This window comes from Thamnophis sirtalis, unplaced genomic scaffold (assembly GCF_051295495.1).
Source record: "Thamnophis sirtalis isolate CommonGarterSnake01/CBP01778 unplaced genomic scaffold, rThaSir2_p1.2 scaffold_3, whole genome shotgun sequence".
NCBI lineage: Eukaryota > Metazoa > Chordata > Lepidosauria > Squamata > Natricidae > Thamnophis > Thamnophis sirtalis.
In genome coordinates, this window is record NW_028261383.1 from 175,316,964 (window position 1) to 175,337,341 (window position 20,378).

Genomic DNA, 20,378 nt, shown 5'->3' on the forward strand with positions numbered 1-20,378 from the left:
AGGGGAAGGAGAGAAGGGAAAGGAGAGGAGGAAGGAAGGAAGGAGAGAAGAAAGAAGAAAGGGGGGTAGGAAGGAGGGAGGGAAGGAAGGAGAGAAGGAGAGAAGAAAGGAGGGAAGGAAGGAGAGAAGAAAGGAGGGAAGGAAGGAGGGAATGTAGGAGAGAAGGAAGGAGGAAAGGAAGGAGAGAAGGAGAAAAGAAAGGAGGGAAGGAAGGAAGGAGAGAGGGAAGGAGGGAAGGGGAAGGAGGGAGGGAAGGAAGGGGAGTAGGAGAGAAGAAACGAGGGAAGGAAAGAGGGAGGGAGGGAAGAATATTGTCAACAGTAGGGAAAAATTGTTATAAATACATATTATTAATAACAGTTATGAGATCATATAATTGTGAATGTATATATGAAATTGATAAAATAAAATAAAATAAATTTTAAAAAAAAGAACAATTGTGCTACAAATTTAACAACTGCAGCAATTCACTTAACAAAAATATGCAAGAAAAGTTGTAAAATGGGGCAAAATTCACTTAACAAATTCTTCACTTAACAACATAAAATTTGGACTCAACTGTGGTTGTAAGTTGAGGACTGCCTGTTGTTTTTGTAATGCCATGGTTGTGGGAAGAATACATAAAGCAAGAATTCCTTTGCAGAGGTATGACACATCATTAGTCTTAAATAATGGGTAAGAATTATCAGAGATAATGAGTTTTATAAATCTCTTACAGCTCTCTTCTGTTATCTCTCACATCCATAACCAAGCTTTAGAAACTCCCTTCAATTTACCTGTAATATGTATCTGATGCTAAATCCTAAATCCTAATGCGGTTTCAAATGCTACTGCTACCAATTGAGTAAAATGGTCTTAGGGCAACCACTTTTTTCCATTCTTCTTCCCAATTTCAGTATGGAACACAAGATTGTTGGAAGATTACAGCAAGGTTGAATTGAATTGAATTTATTGCATTTATATTCCCCGAAGGGGACTCAGGGCGGCTCACAATCCAAGTCAGGGAAGGGGGTACAGATAAGGGATAAAAAAGACGAACATAACAATACACTATTTAAAAGCACACAACAGTCATACCATTCGAGACGGGGGGGGGGGGGGGCAACAGCTCTTTAGCCCCAGGCCTGTCGGAACAGCCAGGTTTTAAGGGCTTTGCGGAAGGCCTGGAGGGTGGTGAGGGTTCGAATCTCCATGGGGAGCTCGTTCCAGAGGGTCAGAGCAGTAGACACTCAAAAGAGTTGTGTAAATCCCCAGTAGGATTAATAATGACTGGTTTTTTTTTAAAGGAAACCAGCATAACAACTAAGGGTGGACTGAGAATAAATATAGAACTTAGCCCAGTGGAATGAAAGGATTCGATCAATCATGATTTCTGGATCTTCCTTCTATGGTTTCTTGCAGATTTATGAAGACTCCATTGTATTACAGTCTGTCTTTACTAGTGTCAGGCAAAAAATTGAAAAAGAAGAAGACAGCGAGGGAGAAGAGAGTGAAGAGGAAGAAGAGGGAGAAGAGGAAGGATCCGAATCAGAATGTAAGTGGTTTTTTTTTTAAATTCTGCATTATTTTCTTTGGAAAACAAGTCTGTAAACATTTCAGAAAAAAAATATACATGGCTTCTTCCAGTTGAACTCCCCAAAACTTCATGGACACACCTGTGGCATTTTCCTGGTAGCAATACAGAAGTAATGTGCCTTCCCTGGGATACTTTTCAACTTCAGTGATAGAATTGCAGAGTTGGAAGATAACTTCTTAGAAGTCTTTCAATCCCCTACTCGGGGCTAGATCTAGAAGAGAATCTCTGACAGGTGCCAATCCAACCTTCAGTCCTCCATGAAGAATTATTGTTTTAGTAGCAGAGAGTTTGTAATCAGGAGCTTCCTCCTGATATTTGCCCCAAATCTCATTTCTTATCATTTTAACTTATTGGTCCTCATTCTTTCCTGTGGCTCAGTAGACAAGAATTGTATTGTATCTTCCCTTAAGTCATATTTCTTTAAACTAAAGATATCCATTTTTCTTTTCCATTTTCACAACATATAATCACATGTATACTATTACATAGCCAATATCCTATTGTATTAAGTAGTAATTACATCAGTTCCTCTTGTCATCAACGCCCAGAAATATAAAAACCCATTATTACTCTTCTGCTCTCCATACACCTCTTTCTTCTACCTCTCTCCTACCTCCTTTCTTCCCTCCATCCTCCTTTCCTACTCTACTTCCCCTTCCTTTCTCCTTCTCCTCTCTCTTCATTCCACTCTTCCTTATCCTCCTCATCTTCCCCCCTTACCCTCTCTCCTATCCCTCTCTTCCTATCTTTCTTCTCTCCTCTCCTCTGTTTCCCACTCTTCCTCTCATTGGTGTATTTCAGCTTCTGAGCAAACTCCATTCTATGTTAATGGTATTTATGCTTCCATATCAATATACTTAACCTATCTTGGTTTTAAAGAAAAAATAAGAGAAGACAGTATACATGTGCAATCATATTACATTAAAATCTAACACCCCTCGTCAAGACTAATATTCATCCCTCCCTCCCTTATACCTAACAAAAATAACTGAGGGGTAAACTTTATCCTTTTTTTAAGAACATTTTGCATAATCCACCATATTTTTATCCAAAATGCCTTAACCCTTTTGCAAGTCCACCATATATGAAAATATGTAGCGTCTAGAGAACCACATCTCCAGCATTTGGGTTGTAAGTTCGGATACATAGAAGCCAACTTTTTAGGATCTAAATGCCATCTATAAAACATCTTATAAAAGTTTTCTCTCAAGTTTTGGGCTTGTGTAAATTTTACATTTCTTACCCAGATCCTTTCCCATGTATCCAACATTATTGGTTCTTCGATATCCATTTTTCATAGGGCTTGCGTTTTCAAGCATTTTATATCTTAGTGGCCTTTTTATGAACTTGCTCTAATTTGTCGCTGCCTTTCTTGAATCTTGGTGCTCAGAGCTGGATACGGTCTTCCATGTTCTTGGTATTTCTGACCACACATCCACCTGTTATGCTTTTTGGGTTTTGGAGACCGCCAGACCAATAAGGAAAAAGTATGAAAATTATGATGGGCAGATGAAAAAGTATCTGAAATTACAGCCATCGGGAAAGGCTGACATTTGACAGAATTAGGATCCAGAGCTTGTAGGAAAGCCTCATTCTGTCCCTTTTGCACCATCCTTGTGTGCTGGTTGTTTTTTTCATAAGGAGAAAAAGAGTTTTTGGTGTGGTTATTTCATAAAACAAGCTAGGTTGGTGACATAAGGTGACATTCCGTGATGGAGACCTCAGGCATCAGTTTTTTTCCAAAAAGAGTTTTTGGTGTGGTTATTTCATAAAACAAGCTAGGTTATTAGGTTTAGGAATGCAGTGAAGCCGATTATTGGAGCATTTGGAAGTACATAAGTAGAATTGTGTCTATTTCTCGTGTAATGTGCATATGAAAATCCGGACAGATTTCAAACCTGTTTCAGTCGCAATTCATAACGGCGCAGGAACATAATCTCATTATCTTCCCAGACTCACTCTCTCTGTTCTTCCTCCCAGCTCGCTCTGTCAAAGTGAAGATTAAACTGGGCAGAAAGGAAAAAGTACCAGACCGAATGAAAGGCCGCAGACGCACCAGCCGTGGGTCCCGAGCTAAACCTGTAGTTAGTGACGATGACAGTGAGGAAGAGCAAGAAGAGGTAGGTAAAACAACAGATCTTCCCCCAAAGGGTCATCAGTGATCCCAGGAGGAATGTTTTTGTTGGAGAGAGAGATGGCCAAAGAAAGAAAGAAAAAAAGGGCCTTTTCCACTTAAATAAGCGGTTTAGGTTTTAGGTTTTATTAGGATTTGTATGCCGCCCACTCCCTAGAGACTCTGGGCGGCTTACAGATAAAAACGGGGAGGGGGAACATATAAAAATTAAAAAAAACAAAACATTTAAATTTCACAACATACATACAGCTTAGAGTGAGGCTGGATAAACTCAACAGCCCCAGGCCTGCCGGAACAGCCAGGTCTTAATCGCTTTGCGGAAGGCCGGAAGAGTAGTAAGGGTCTGGATCTCCATGGGGAGATCGTTCCATAGGGCCGGAGCAGCTACAGAGAAGGCCCTCCCCCAGGGAGTCGCCAGCCGGCATTGTCCGGTCGACGGCACCCGGAGGAGGCCCAACCTGTGCGATCTTGTTGGTCGTTGGGAGGTAAGTGGCAGGAGGCGGTCTCTCAGGTAGCCAGGTCCTAAACCATGTAGGGCTTTAAAAGTAACGGCTAGCACCTTGAAGCGCGTCCGGAGACCAATGGGGAGCCAGTGCAGCTCGCGGAGGATAGGTGTAACGTGGGTGAACCTAGGCACCCCCACTACCGCTCGCGCGGCTGCATTCTGGACCAACTGCAGTCTTCGAACACTCTTCAAGGGCAGCCCCATGTAGAGCGCGTTACAGCGGAAAGGAAACACAAAAAGTTCTCCTTTTTAAAAAGCCACGTGGTACAATGAGTAAAAACTTTAGACCTTGGTTCCATCTATGAGACTTCCTGGATGATTAGTGCTTTTTTTTTGCCTGGCTACTACTTTCCAGGACAGTCAGGAAGATCCCCGATACATTAAGGTACAACTAAAAAGTATTTTCCTCCTCCTCTCTCCTAGGATCGCTCAGGAAGTGGCACGGAAGATGAATAGGTGACATTCCGTGATGGAGACCTCAGGCATCAGTTTTTTTTTTTCCAAAGCAGAGGTGCTCTTAGTCCTTTAGCTGCAACGGGTAGCAAGAAAAGTAGTATTGGATGTGGGTAAACTGTATAAATTCTTCCATATTTATACTGCAGTGAAGATGTAGGACTTATTTGTGTCTTGCCTTGTCCTCACATCAGTAGCGTTTGTAACAGCATTAACTGTTTTTTTTTAAAAAAAAGATTATGACTGGGGGAACACTTGATTTTTTTTATTATTATTATTATTATGGCAGTACTATTTTCAGTTGCAGTATTGAATCACTGTAGTTTTAACCTGTGGGTGCATGTGTGTAAAGCAGTCCACTTCCTAGTACTGTATTTTATGAAACAGGTCAAACAGCCAGCTGCTCCCCCACCACCCTCACCCCCAAAGCGAGGAGAGGGTGGCAGGAGTAACTGCGTCCGTGTCACTGGATTTCAAACAGTAATAAATTAAGCAAAACAAACACACCCCTCCATCATCGTGGTGCATTTGTTAAATGTGCTTCTTTTACAGTAACACCCGGAAAGCCCCTCCCATCCGCTGGGCGAGGTCTGATATATCCATCTTCTGATCCATTCAGAGAATAGATTAGATTAGATTTGTTTTATTTATATGCTGCCCTTTTCCGGGAGGGACTCAGGGCGGCGAACAACTCAAAAGGGGAAAAGGGGAACACAGAGTACAATACAAGTAGTTAAAATAGCCAAGAATCACACAGCCACACAGGTCGAGAGGGGAGGGGAACTCATCACCCCCAGGCCTGCCAGCACAGCCAGGTTTTGACGGCTTTTCGGAAGGCCTGGAGAGAGGTGAGGGTCCGAATCTCTGCGGGGAGCTCGTTCTAGAGGGCCGGAGCTGCCACAGAGAAGGCCCTCCCCCGGGTAGTAGCCAGGTGGCATTGGCTGGTAGATGGCACCCGGAGGAGGCCGACCCTGTGAGATCTAATGGGTCTTTGGGAGGTAATTGGCAGGAGGCGGTCTCTCAAGTACCCAGAATATCAGAGTTGGAAGGAACTGTGGAGGTTTTCTAGTCCAACTCTCTGCTCAAGCAGGAGACCCTGTTATCATTTCAGACAAGTGGCTGTCCGGTCTCTTCTTGACTACGACACCTATGATTATGGCCTGCTCAGAATAATTGCCCCGAAGTTCCTAAATTCCCACTTGGCTTCTCATCTGTAGCTTCGTTCAAAGGAGATGGCAGCCCAGGTGTGCAATATCTTACCATTTCAGATTGCACAAGATATTTTTGACCAGGCCTGTTTTTTTTTTTGTAAAAACAGATAAAAGGATTTAAAGATGAACACATCAAAACACATCTTTAAAGCATTTTAGCTTTTATTCATTTTGTCTCTGGTATTTTTCTTTTTCTCATTCTGAAAGACTCTGCTTCTTTTATCCACCTCTGTGTTTGTGGGAGATCATCTTCCACGACCTGCTGGGTGATGAAACTATATTCATGAGCTAGCCAAGAACGACGAGAGAGGAGACCGAGTCACTCCATTTCAAACTGAGTTACTTCAGTAGACCATGTATTCTGTAAATATACAGAATTATGATACACGTGTGGAAGTTAATAAGTTTGGGGTTGCTGTGGTTTAAGAGATGCTATATTTAAACAGGCTACAGCGGCCTTGTTAAAGGCGTTCCCGTTAGAAGCGGGCAGAGAGGTTCAGCCTCTCAGATCAGCCTATTTCTCTCATACACGTAGAATTTGCAACATAAAAATATTTTCCTTGGAATACTCAGATTTTGGGAAATTATACAAAATAAACGCCATATACATTTTCTATTTCAGGAAAAGAATTTCCTTCTGTATTTTCCCACATAGCTCAGGTAACCCCTTGGAAATGTTGCCATGTAACAGGGGGAAAAATAGTGATGGAAGCAGTCCAGAACACAAAGGAACCATTGTCTGAAAAATAAGGAGATCAAAGCAACAGCACAACTCACTGCATGAGCTATGTAGGGAGTTAATATGCTGTGAAGAAGACAGGCAGGGGGAACCATTATTCCTTTGAGTCATCCCTAGTCCTCGTTCCCAATTAACCGAATTCTGCTCCCTTCATAACAGACAATCTTGGCCCATTAGAGTCCGTATCCTGTTGTATCACAGTTGGTATAGTTCTGTACCAAGGAGTGAAAGCTTTTCCAAATTGTGACATCACGGCAACAGACGGTACCACCCCCACGGTGTTCCTCTGCAAGATTACGGTTCATGTCTCCAACACAGGCCCACCCGGAGTCACTCTCTGTTCCAACGCACCACTTGGAATGGTCCGATGTGGAAAAGAAGGTGGTAGCTGGGTGCTGGAACGCCAGTTTCTCCACATTGTAGATTCTGTACTGCCCAGAGCAGTTGGATGCCAAAATCCCTTGAGACTTCAGCCAGAACTCAACGTAGAGATCGGTAGCAAGAGCCTGGGCCAACCAGCCGGAGTACAGATCTGGGGAGTTGAAATAATAGCAAGTTTTGACGCAACTCAGTGACCACATTCCCTTACTCCCTCTAGTAACTCCACTGCTTTCTACACCTACCAAGACTTACCATCCCTCCATCATTACTTACCGTCATCAAAGGAACGGAATTTTGCAAAGCTGACAAATTCCTTGCCCCCTTTTGATGTCAGAGTCATCTGGGAGGTCCATGGCTCCTCCTGAACATGTTTTCCCTCGGAAGCATTCAACAAGGCAGGCAGATCCCGGGCAAAGGCCCCTTGGACCTGATAATCGTAGACATGGGGCTCCGTGAAGAGCAGCTGATTCCCTAAGGCAGAAATACGGGTGTACAGTATTAGATTCATTGGTTGGGAGCACATTTATCCTGCTGCGGGGGGAAAAACATTTTGACACCTCTGTGGTCTTGAGAACAGCGAAGGATATTTCTGTGCTGCTGGGATCTACATTCTCCAGTCTCAGAAAGACCCTTTGCTTTCTTCATTTGCCAAAGTTGAACCAGCACTTCCTTCACCTGGCTTACAAGAGGATTTTATTTATTTATTAATAAAATTTATATGCCGTCCAACCCCAAAGGACTCCGGGCGGCTTACAAAAAAAGAAAAGACACATAACGAACACATAACGAAAGAAAACGGTTTAAAATAGCAACACCACATGCATTCGTTCTGATCAGGGCTGGACCTCAACAATGAGGTCAACAGCCCCAGGCCTGCTGGAACAGCCAGGTTTTTACAGTTTTCCTGAAGGCCATGAGGGTGGGTATGGTCCGGATCTCCGGGGGTAGCTGATTCCAAAGGGTCGGAGCAGCCACAGAGAAGGCTCTCCTCCGGGGGGCCTGCCAGCCGACACTGTCTGGCTGACGGCATCCGAAGGAGGCCCAATCTGTGGGATCTTACTGCCAAAACTGGGCTGGCAACATCTTTCCATATCCCCATTCTCATCGTGCTTGTCTCTGTAATGAAGCTAAAAAAAAAAAAAACACTATTAACTGACTGGCTTTCCAAGGCAACTTGTTGGCTGTTAGGAAGGAGAGAAGGCAAGGAGGCAGGGACTCTTAAAAACAAGCTGCAATCCAGAGTTTTGGGGATTTGGAGCAGCTGAATGCAGCTGCTAATGTGGGAAGCTAGGAATATAGCACTACCTTGTGTAGAATCTGCCTCAATTTATCCATAGGAATAGTCTGCTTCTTGAAATGGGATCATGTTGAGAGATGGTGCTACTTAGTGATGGTCTCCTGCTTGTGCATATGCTATTCCTTTGCGGGGACAAGCGACGGACTGCCCTACCATTTTTGCTGGAAGGCTTGGCATGGCATGGTTAAAATGACTGGATGGTATATTGACACGTGCATTTCAGGGAAGCTAAGTGTCAAAATGTTTGGCTGGAATTCTTCCCCACAAATTTTTGTGGCTCTTGAACAATAATTTTAGAAGTTATGCTTCTTAGGAAGATGACATTCCTCCTCCCGTCGTTTCCATGGTAATAGCTCTGCTGTTTAACTGTTTATTAGGATTTGTATGCCGCCCACTCTCGAGAGACTCAGGGCGGCTTACAGATAAAAGCAGGAAGGGGGAACATATAAAAATTAAAAAGAACAGACATTAAAATTTCACAACATTCATATAGCCTAGAATGGGGCTGGATAAATCAACAGCCCCCAGCCTGCCGGAACAGTCAGGTCTTAAATCGCTTTGTGGAAGGCCGGAAGAGTAGTAAGGGTCCGGACCTCCACGGGGAGATCATTCCATAGGGCTGGAGCAGCTACAGAGAAGGCCCTCCCCCGGGGAGTCGCCAGCCGACATTGACCGGCCAATGGAATCCGGAGGAGGCCTAGTCTGTGCGATCTTATAGGTCTCTGGGAGGTAAGTGGCAGGAGGCGGTCTCTCAGGTAGCCAGGTCCTCAACCATGTAGGGCTTTAAAAGTAACAACTAGCACCTTGAAACGTGTCCGGAGACCAATGGGAAGCCAGTGCAGCTCACGGAGGATAGGTGTAACGTGGGTGAACCTAGGTGCACCCACAATCGCTCGCGCGGCTGCATTCTGGACTAACTGAAGTCTTGGAACGCTCTTCAAGGGCAGCCCCATGTAGAGCGTGTTACAGTGATCCAGTCTTGAGGTGACGAGGGCGTGAGTGACCATCCGAAAGGCCCCCCCTGGTCACAGCCGACAAGTGATGTTCTAACTTCAGCTACAGATCCAGGACTCTGCTGCCTTGATTATCCTATCTACATCTTCATAATCCATCCATTCTCCTGTGCAAGCCACAAATTCAAGAAGATTTTAGTTTGGGAAAGACATGTTAGCACTTCCTAGCCAAATAGGAGCCGAGGTGGCGCAGTGGTTAAATGCAGCACTGCAGGCTACTTCAGCTGACTGCAGTTCTGCAGTTCGGCTGTTCAAATCTCACCGGCTCAAGGTTGACTCAGCCTTCCATCCTCCCGAGGTGGGTAAAATGAGGACCCGGATTGTTGTCGGGGGCGATATGCTGACTCTGTAAACCGCTTAGAGAGGGCTGAAAGCCCCATGAAGCGGTATATAACTCTAACTGCTATTGCTATTGCTAAATGCCCTGAAATAATTGCAAGGTTTTGATTTTCAGCATTAAGTTTCTAAGCATCCTAACGTCCCCCCCCCCCCCAACCCTCATACCTTACCTATGGCTTTGAACTGGCTGTAGGGGTAGGTGACACACAGAAAGCTCTGTCCGTAAGTCAAGGCAGTGTGGGGCCATGCGTACGCCTTCTCATCCAGTCTGGGAGGAAACCGAGGTGTGCTGTGAACAAGCCAGAATCCTTGAGTTCTGTCCAGGAGGATGACCCCTGAAGTGGGGGTGGGGGGGGAGAAAACCAAAGGATGCAGTCAACCTCTGTCCAGCTGTCTTAAAAGTCCCAGAAGTGGAATACTGGGTGTCTTGTCTGCTTCACCAGAGACTAAACTGAAGGAAAGTTCGAGACGGCAGGTCACAGCTAGCCTATTTCTTCCAATACGTTTGATGCAAGGAATAGCAGTTAGACTTATATACTGCTTCATAGGGCTTTCAGCCCTCTCTAAGCGGTTTACAGAGTCAGCATATCGCCCCCACAGTCTGAGTCCTCATTTCACCCACCTCGGAAGGATGGAAGGCTGAGTCAACCTTGAGCCGGTGAGACTTGAACCGCCGAACTGCAGATAGCAGTCAGCTGAAGTGGCCTTCAGTACTGCACCCTAACCACTGCGCCACCTCGGCTCTTACCTTTTGTATGACCCTTAGAACCAGAGAAATTCTCCTTTGGAGGTTCATCGTTATACAGGACATAGGCCATCTCCTCCGCCCTCTGGAGGGAAAATAAAAACACAGGTAGAGTAGAGTTTTTCAAGCAGAACAAGAGCAGCTTCATGAGAGATTAATGGCAAAAAAAGATTCACTTGAATGCTTTAGGTATCCACAGCTATTTTTTTTTTAAGGGGAGACTTATTATTATTTCAAACCCTTCCCTCCAGGGGACATTTATGTTCATGACTTGACATATTGTTTTATGTCTTGGCCAGAGGTTAGCAATAGCAATAGCAATAATAGTTAGACTTATATACCGCTTCATAGGGCTTTCAGCCCTCTCTAAGTGGTTTACAGAGTCAGCATATCGCCCCCACAGTCTGGGTCCTCATTTCACCCAGATAGATAGATGGATAGATGGATGGATGGATGGATGGATGGATGGATGGATGGATGGATGGATGGATGGATGATAGATAGATAGATAGATAGATAGATAGATAGATAGATAGATAGATAGATAGATAGATAGATAGCAATAGCAGTTAGACATATACCGCTTCATAGGGCTTTCAGCCCTCTCTAAGCGGTTTACAGAGTCAGCATATCGCCCCCAACAACAATCCGGGTCCTCATTTTACCCACCTCGGAAGGATGGAAGGCTGAGTCAACCCTGAGCCGGTGAGATTTGAACCACCGAACTGCAGAACTGCAGTCAGCTGAAGTAGCCTGCAGTGCTGCATTTAACCACTGTGCCACCTCTCAGGTTCTGGGATTTTTTTTAAACTAACAAGTTCCACAGTCTAAAAACGTTAGAGGACCTATGGCAGCCAGCCACAGCTACTGTGGCCTTTATCACAGTTTAGCATCCAATCCCTTTCCTGGTCTAACTGCTATTGCTATTGGTCAGGTTGATCTACTTGTGACGGACAAGTCGTCATTGGGGTGATTCAAGGGAAATCTTGGCCACTAGAACTTGAATCTTTCCAGCGAGAGCCACGTTACCCCATCACCCCATGATTTTTAATTTGGAACCATGAGAAAAATAGCAATAGCAATAGCAGTTAGACTTATATGGAACCATGTTGCTAAACTTAAATTCAATTGATCTCCTTGACAGATGTCAAACATTTCAGATGCAGAAATCCTACTTGCTATGCAGCTGAGTGTGCCTTCTTCTTGCCTGTCCCAACAAACATTACATCCTATTTGTTGCTGGGCAGTGACCCAGAGATTGGATGCTCTCCGTCTTTGGCCCTTAAGAGGCAGACTGGGGGTGGGGGGATGGGAAGAAGAAGCTGTCCCTGAGCTAGACTAGGAGGCATCACCCTTCCTTCCGTGACCCAGTCACTACTCTTGCAGGAGAAAAGGGGAGGCTTAGTTAACGGTGGTCTTCTAGGACACTATTCATTTGCAAAACAACCCACAGATTGTTAGCAATAGCAATAGCAGTTAGACTTATATACCGCTTCATAGCAATAGCAATAGCAGTTAGACTTATATACCGCTTCATAGGGCTTTCAGCCCTCTCTAAGCGGTTTACAGAGTCAGCGTATTGCCCCCAACAACAATCCGGGTCCTCATTTTACCCACCTCGGAAGGATGGAAGGCTGAGTCAACCCTGAGCTGAGTGAGATTTGAACCGCTGAGCTGCAGATAGCAGTCAGCTGAAGTGGCCTGCAGTGCTGCACCCTAACCACTGCGCCACCTCGGTTCATCGCTGCTCTTTCTGCAAAACTCACCTGCCGGTTTGCTGCCTCCAGGTACAGCTGATTCAGTGTTCTGCCTACAGCTCCCTCAGTACTGTTCATCCAGCTCCTGCCTTGCACCCAGCCCCGGGTACGTCCGTCTTGATACATGTACCGCATGCCTTCCACTGGGGAGCTGTGATGGGCCTTTGGCAGCTTGTAAACAATAAACCTGTAAAAACAGAAATCGCAACCAGCCACGGATGAGAAAACTGCATTTAATTCCCACTGAAGTATGCGATAGGACCTCTTTGTAGGATGAAGAGTTACAAACTGGAAGGACATCGGCTAGAGCAGGGATGTCAAACTTGCAGCAGCGGGCACCGTGTGGGGTCACGTGACGTATCATAACTTTTTTCCCCCTTCACTAAATTGGGCGTGGGCATGGCCAATGTTGGCCACTGGCTGCCTATTGGTCTCCAGATACGCTTCAAGGCGCTAGTCGTCACTTATAAAGCCCTTCATGGTATTGGACCTGGGTACTTGAGAGACCGCCTGCTGCCAATCACCTCCCAAAGACCCATTAGATCACACAGATTAGGCCTCCTCCGAATTCCATCCGCCGGCCAATGCCGACTGGCGACTACCCGGAGGAGAGTCTTCTCTGTGGCTGCTCCGACCCTCTGGAACGAGCTCCCCGTGGAGATTCGAACCCTCACCACCCTCCAGGCCTTCCGCAAAGCCCTTAAAACCTGGCTGTTCCGACAGGCCTGGGGCTAAAGAGCTGTTGCCCCCCTCCTCAAATGGTATGACTGTTGTGTGTTTTAAATTATGCATTGTTATGTTTCGTTTTTTAATTTTTGTCTGTATCCCCCTTCCCTGATTTGAGTTGTGAGCCGCCCTGAGTCCCCTTCGGGGGGAAAGGGCGGCATATAAATATAATAAACAAACACACAAACAATGTGTGACACAGCCGGCCCATGGGCCATGAATTTAACAGCCCTGAGATAATAGCATATTAGGGATGCAAATTCCTGAGGCAGTCTAGGGAAGTGGTGAGTCTCACGGGATTTCAAAGACAGCGTCACTGAGAAATAGGATGTTTCCCAGAGGTGGCACCTGCGTCACAGACCAATCTTCTTCTGCCAGGAATCATTTGGACCTTTAGAAGGACCTCAAGAAGGAAGATGTTCCATTGGGTACGGTCATCCATACATCCATTAGGAATTTTGTTTGTAGTAACTTATGAACAATTTGGATAGTTTCAAAGGATTATTGTTTCATTATATGTACTTCTGTCTTAACTGTACACCACCGAGAGAGTCCGTGTAGAATGCGATTGTTGATAAATGCAATAAATAAATGCGATTTCTGAACTAAAAGGCAGCCAGGGTAGAGTTTACTGCTTGAATCTCTTGGACAAAGGCATTTCAAATACACCTCTTGTTCACGGATGATGGTTGCAGTGATTGGGGTAAAACTGCCAAGGAAACTGGAAGGCCAAGGAGGGAAAGGGAGAGGAGGAGAACTTAGTTCACTTCTTGTAAATTGCTCTAGAGCAGTGTTTCTCAACCTTGGTCACTTGAAGATGTCTGGACTTCAATTCCCAGAATTCCCCAGCCAGCGAACGCGTTCGCTGGCTGGGGAATTCTGGGAGTTGAAGTCCGGACATCTTCAAGTGACCAAGGTTGAGAAACACTGCTCTAGAGACTTTGATGAAGGGCAGGAAAGGGATCTTTTTTGAGAAAACAGCCAGGTAAAAGAGACACATACCAATCCACGGCCTTCCCAGAGTCGTCATAGCAGGAAATGCTCCCATACACAACATTGTATGTGAGAGCCAAAGACAGCGCCAGAACGAGCAGCATCAGGATTCTGCAGAATTCCTGCAAAGGATGTACAACCATGGCTAAAAATGAAAGTCGGGACAGTTATCACTTCTACTATTACCCTAACATTATGTGTTAAGTATACTCATGAGGTTCCCCCCCTTTTTTTTTAATTTAACTGAAGGCAGTTTTCTAACCAAGCATTCTTCTATTTTATTTTTTTGAAAAAGGTTTTTATTTTCCATTTTTTCATTTTCATACACTCACATATATACTGTGCATAGCCGGGGCCATACAATATTAAACAATAATCGCAGCCAATTCCTCTTGACAACGATACCCCCAAAAATAGCAACCCAATATACCTCTTCCACTCTCCATACACCTCTTTCTTCTACCCCCCTCCAACTTTCTATCTTCGCTCCATCATCCCCCTCTACCCTACTTCCCCTCCCCCTCTACCACTTCTCTCTCCCGATCCGCTCCCTCCCTTCCTTCTCACTTTTCCCTCCCACCCTCTCTCCCACCCTCTCTACCCATCTTTCTTCCACCCCCTCCAACTTTCTATCTTCCCTCCATCATTGCCCTCTACCCTACTTCCCCTCCCCCTCTGCCACTCCTCTCTCCCAATCCACTCCCTCCCTTCCTTCTCACCCTCCCTCCCATCCTCTCTCCCATCCCCTCTCTACCCATCTTTCTTCTATCCCTCTACTCCTCCTCCCCTTGGTGTATTTCCACTATATGTCAATGTACTTAACTTATCCTATTTTTACAGAGAAATTAAAGAAAAACAGTATACATGTGAAGTCGCATTACATTGAAATCTAACCCAACCTAGTCTATATCCCTCCCTCCCCCTCCCTCCCCCCAACACCCCCCCTCCCCTCCCCCCCCCGACTTCCCAGAGCCCGTACACGGTATAGTTTTTTAGCAAACACAGTCTAAAATATATTGAGAAAAAAGAAAGAGAAAAAAGGCTAACCAAGCATTCTTTAAGGCAGTGTTTCTCAACCTTCTCAACTTGAAGATGTCCGGACTTCAACTCCCAGAATTCCCCAGCTGGCTGGGGAATTCTGGGAGTTGAAGTCCAGACATCTTCAAGTTGACAAGGTTGAGAAACACTGCTTTAAGGGAAGGGAAAGTGGCTTATTGTTCAACGTACCGTATTTTCCCCTTTCCAATAAGCCAATAGTTCGGTTCTCTTACATTTCCTTCCCACTTATTTTCACTTCCCCGTTTAGCCAATGGAGTTTGTCATCCTGAAATACAAATTATTGCTGTCTCGCATAGTCCCTGGAGCTCTCTGTTTACAACTGTGTTCAAAGGACACGTTCACACCGAAGCATAAAGCAACCACACGTGCTGAATTTGCACAACGGAGAACTGGTCGGTTTACCATCACTCGCTGCACCGATCCACGTGAGCAACGCCTTACACGTTGCCTCTCTAGTCACATGAACAACGCACCTTTCGTTAAAGTGCAATTATTACTTCTTCCCCCCCAATAACTCAGACTCGGATTAGGGCGCAGAAAACTCAAAAAGTGGGAAAATCAACCCCGCATCGGACTAACCCAAAAGAGACTTTACACCTCCGTGCATCTCATTCTAATCCAAGGAGTAACGCGGGGCAATTAGATCAACCTTCCCCGACCTGATGATCTCCACTTATCTTAGACCAGTGTTTGTCAACCTTGTCAACTTGAAGATGTCTGGACTTCAACTCCCAGAATTCCCCAGCCAGCATTCGCGTATAAACAATTCAGTGTCTAGGACAGTGTTTCTCAACCTTGTCAACTTGAAGATGTCTGGACTTCAACTCCCAGAATTCCCCAGCCAGCATAGAAACACTGCTTTAAGGGATGGGAAAGTGGCTTATTGTTCAACGTACCGTATTTTCCGCTTTCCAATAAGCCAATAGTTCGGTTCTTTTACATTTTCTTCCCACTTATTTTCACTTCCCCATTTAGCCAATGGAGTTTGTCATCCTGAAATACAAATTATGGCTGTCTTGCATAGTCCCTGGAACTCTACTTACAACTGTGTTCAAAGGACACGTTCACACCGAAGCATAAAGCAACCACAAGTGCTGAATTCCACTTATCTTAGACCAGTGTTTGTCAACCTTGTCAACTTGAAGATGTCCGGACTTCAACTCCCAGAATTCCCCAGCCAGCATTCGCGTATAAACAATTCAGTGTCTAGGACAGTGTTTTTTCGCTGGCTGGGGAATTCTGGGAGTTGAAGTCCAGACATCTTCAAGTTGACAAGGTTGACAAACACTGTCTTAGACTGCAATGCCCACATTCCCTGCATAGCACAATTATTGGGAACTGGGAGTTGAACCCAACGCTCCTGAAGGGCGTCGGGAAGGCCGAGTCTTCATCCCAGGCAGGGAGTCTCTCCTCCCGGCTTGAAAGCTCTCCGGGGCGGAAGACACGGAACGAAATCACAGAAGAAGGGAGCGAGCGCGCACAGAAAGCGCTCGGCCGGCGCTCTGCAACCCGCTTGCGGACCGTCCTCTGACTCAACTTCCTGCCCCGCGCCTGCCGAGGGATCTGCTCCTTCTCGCCTCGCCTGTTGCTAAGCGGACTCACCTGGCCGTAAGAAGCGTTTTCGGACGCTCCGGAGGACGGACGTACTCAGGTGGGGCCGCCACCCGAGCGGGACAACGGGGACTGGGCTCAAAACAGCCGACCGAACGCGCCGCGCTTCTCCGCCTCGCTCCAGGTGGAAAAGGGAAGGAGAAGCGGGCGAGCGAGCTTGGCAAAAGCTGAGCCAGCAAAACCTCGCAGGGCTTCACTTCCCCACGGAGGAGACAATCACGTGCCTTAGCCCCACCCTGCCCACTTTTCTTCGGCGGCGGCGGCAGCAGCAACAAAGCCCCGGGCAGAAACCGAAGGCGATGCCAAGCTCAGCAAGCGTCGGGCGCGGGTGGCGGAAGGCGTTTGGCGGCGCTTGCCCATGCCCAGGCAGCTGCGCTTAGGAGAAGATAGCAATAGCAGTTAGGCTTATATACCGCTTCATAGGGCTTTCAGCCCTCTCTAAGCGGTTTACAGAGTCAGCATATCGCCCCCACAGTCTGGGTCCTCATTTCACCCACCTCGGAAGGATGGAAGGCTGAGTCAACCTTGAGTCGGTGAGATTAGAACCAACGAACTGCAGATAGAAGTCAGCTGAAGTGGCCTGTAGTACTGCACTCTAACCACTGCACTACCTCGGCTCTAGATAGATAGATAGATAGATAGATAGATAGATAGATAGATAGATAGATAGATAGATAGATAGATAGATAGATAGATAGATAGATAGATAGATAGATAGATGATAGATAGATAGATAGATAGATAGATAGATAGATAGATAGATAGATAGATAGATAGATAGATAGATAGATGATAGATAGATAAGAGATATGGATAGATAAGAGATATGGATAGATAAGAGATATGGATAGATGATAGATAGATAGATAGATAGATAGATAGATAGATAGATAGATAGATAGATAGATAGATAGATAGATGATAGATAGATAGATGATAGATAGATAGATAGATAGATAGATAGATAGATAGATAGATAGATAGATGATAGATAGATGCAATAGCAATAGCAATAGCAGTTAGACTTATATACCGCTTCATAGGGCTTTCAGCCCTCTCTAAGCGGTTTACAGAGTCAGCATATCGCCCCCAACAGTCTGGGTCCTCATTTTACCCACCTCGGAAGGATGGAAGGCTGAGTCAACCTTGAGCCGGTGAGATTAGAACCACCGAACTGCAGATAGCAGTCAGCTGAAGTGCCCTGCAGTACTGCACTCTAACCACTGCACTACCTCGGCTCTAGATAGATAGATAGATAGATAAGAGATATGGATAGATAAGAGATATGGATAGATGATAGATAGATAGATAGATAGATAGATAGATAGATAGATAGATAGATAGATAGATAGATAGATAGATAGATGATAGATAGATGCAATAGCAATAGCAATAGCAATAGCAGTTAGACTTATATACCGCTTCATAGGGCTTTCAGCCCTCTCTAAGCGGTTTACAGAGTCAGCATATCGCCCCCACAGTCTGGGTCCTCATTTTACCCACCTCGGAAGGATGGAAGGCTGAGTCAACCTTGAGTCGGTGAGATTAGAACCAACGAACTGCAGATAGAAGTCAGCTGAAGTGGCCTGTAGTACTGCACTCTAACCACTGCACTACCTCGGCTCTAGATAGATAGATAGATAGATAGATAGATAGATAGATAGATAGATAGATAGATAGATAGATAGATAGATAGATAGATAGATAGATAGATAGATAGATAGATAGATAGATAGATAGATAGATAGATAAGAGATATGGATAGATAAGAGATATGGATAGATGATAGATAGATAGATAGATAGATAGATAGATAGATAGATAGATGATAGATAGATAGATAGATAGATAGATAGATAGATAGATGATAGATAGATAGATAGATAGATAGATAGATGATAGATAGATAGATAGATGATAGATAGATAGATAGATGATAGATAGATGCAATAGCAATAGCAATAGCAATAGCAATAGCAATAGCAGTTAGACTTATATACCGCTTCATAGGGCTTTCAGCCCTCTCTAAGCGGTTTACAGAGTCAGCATATCGCCCCCAACAGTCTGGGTCCTCATTTTACCCACCTCGGAAGGATGGAAGGCTGAGTCAACCTTGAGCCGGTGAGATTAGAACCACCGAACTGCAGATAGCAGTCAGCTGAAGTGCCCTGCAGTACTGCACTCTAACCACTGGGGCACTTCGGCTCTTCAAATGGCAAAAATCTATCAATAACTTCATATGGAGCATGACTAGTGTTAAAAAGACTAGTGTTAAGCAAAATTTTCCACAAGACACTAAAGAAATTTCAATATTGTTATTTAGCTTAAGACCAAAACATTTATTAACATACATAACAAGTATCTTGATATACTCTGTATGTTCTTCCTTAATCTCAGTTTCAATGTTATGAACAAGAAGGCCAAATAATCATAATACTTGTAACTTTAATATTTTAAACTGTAACTAGTATTGATAGAATATCCACTTTTTATTTCCTCTTTCTACTTATTAGATTTTTATCCCACTTTTATTTGTATTTTTACATATAATTATTTATATATAATTATTTATATATTTCATGCTTATAGACCATCTCCCTCAGTGATGGATTCTGGGCAATATACAGTATAAATATATTCATTACATTTTTTATATAAAGTTTTTTATTTATTTTTCCATTTTAAAAATATATAAACATTCCATCTTTCCTTAAGCAGTGTGTCTTACTTTTATAGCAATAGAGCTTAAACATTCCTAATACTCCTCCTTCCTTTTCTTTACTCCAAAGCAACAATCCTATTAGGTAGGTTGGGCTGAGAAAGGGGACTTATTCAAAGTCACTCAGTCAGCTTTCATGCCCTACGGGATACTAGAACTCACAGTCTCCTGGTTTCTGGGTGAGCACCTTCACCAATGGGTTGCCTAGATACTTGGAAATTTTTCTGAATATTCTGACTTTGCAAAAAAACCACCCTACTCAGAACTGTCTATATACTCAGACACTATCCTAACAGCTCTTAGCTCCTTGGTTAGTACTTGAACTGTTATGTTTTTATCAGTCCCAGACTATGAATAAAATTGAAGATTAAATCTTAAATAATAATACTAATAATAATAACAACAACAATAATAATAATAATCTCACACTGGTTGAGAAAAATAAGGTTACAATCATAGACATCGCAATACCAGGTGATAGCAAGGTCAACGAGAAGGAATATGAAAAAATCGCGAAATACCAGGACTTAAAAATCGAATTTCACGATTATGGCACAAACCAGCAGTGGTAAATCCAGTGGTAATTGGCACACTGGGTGCTATTCCAAAAGCACTGGAATTACATTTGAAACAGTTAAAAATTGACAAAATCCCCATCAGTCAAATGCAAAAAGCCGCACTGCTTGGATCTGCACGCATATTATGAAAATACATTACGACGTCCTAGGCCCCTGGGTGGGGCCCGACTAGTAACCAATGCCAAATCCGGCGGAACAACTGGCCGCTGTGATACAATTCTGTTGTTGTGAATAATAATAACAATAACAATAGCAACAACCATTGGCATTGACAAATTTGCCATAAGTCAATTGCAAAAGGCGGCTTTACTCCGAACAGCTTCCATCCTGCGACGATATCTGGTATACCATCAAACATCCACATCTGCCTATCCCAGGTCCTTGGAAAGGACTTGATAGGTAGACAAAAATGCCAAACCCAGCCTGAGCATCTGGCTGACTGTGCAATGAACCATAATAATAAAGTTGTGGTTGCAAATAGATACTCTACTGTAAATGAAAAACAACCACATCGTAAAGGAAAGTTGTACAATAAACTGGTC

The 20,378-nt window shown here is 44.4% G+C and overlaps 3 protein-coding genes across 9 annotated transcripts in view; 1 reads left to right on the plus strand and 2 right to left on the minus strand.

Annotated features, from left to right (window-relative positions):
* The window catches only part of SMARCA4 (SWI/SNF related BAF chromatin remodeling complex subunit ATPase 4), an 89,675-nt gene extending 84,503 nt beyond the window's left edge, over nucleotides 1-5,172 (plus strand). For all 7 annotated transcript variants that reach the window (XM_087711008.1, XM_087711009.1, XM_087711010.1 and 4 more), the window contains 3 exons: nucleotides 1,402-1,534; nucleotides 3,557-3,696; nucleotides 4,639-5,172. In XM_087711008.1, coding sequence (XP_087567134.1) covers nucleotides 1,402-1,534; nucleotides 3,557-3,696; nucleotides 4,639-4,671 — 306 coding nt within the window. In that variant the 3' untranslated portion in view covers nucleotides 4,672-5,172. The remainder of the gene's footprint in view (nucleotides 1-1,401; nucleotides 1,535-3,556; nucleotides 3,697-4,638) is intronic.
* Nucleotides 1-20,378, minus strand: part of FARSA (phenylalanyl-tRNA synthetase subunit alpha) — a 350,543-nt gene that overhangs the window by 231,913 nt on the left and 98,252 nt on the right. The gene's annotated exons all lie outside the window — the stretch shown is intronic.
* On the minus strand, nucleotides 6,018-16,735 carry DNASE2 (deoxyribonuclease 2, lysosomal). The gene is made up of 7 exons (XM_087711015.1): nucleotides 16,531-16,735; nucleotides 13,879-13,991; nucleotides 12,160-12,337; nucleotides 10,397-10,478; nucleotides 9,819-9,983; nucleotides 7,273-7,470; nucleotides 6,018-7,150 (listed from the first exon to the last, which is right to left on the minus strand). Exons 2-7 carry the CDS (start codon nucleotides 13,971-13,973, stop codon nucleotides 6,792-6,794), a joined length of 1,077 nt encoding a protein of 358 aa, XP_087567141.1. The 5' UTR covers nucleotides 13,974-13,991; nucleotides 16,531-16,735; the 3' UTR covers nucleotides 6,018-6,791.

What these genes read in the sequence shown, in the direction of transcription:
- DNASE2 (XM_087711015.1), bottom strand. Translation starts at nt 13,973, where the DNA reads ATGCTGCTCGTTCTGGCGCTGTCTTTGGCTCTCACATACAATGTTGTG. An exon ending in TTCTAAGGGTCATACAAAAG is followed by an intron (nt 9,984 to 10,396) that starts GTAAGAGCCGAG and finishes CCCCCACTTCAG; the next exon opens with GGGTCATCCTCCTGGACAGA. An exon ending in CAGCCAGTTCAAAGCCATAG is followed by an intron (nt 7,471 to 9,818) that starts GTAAGGTATGAG and finishes TTTCTGCCTTAG; the next exon opens with GGAATCAGCTGCTCTTCACG.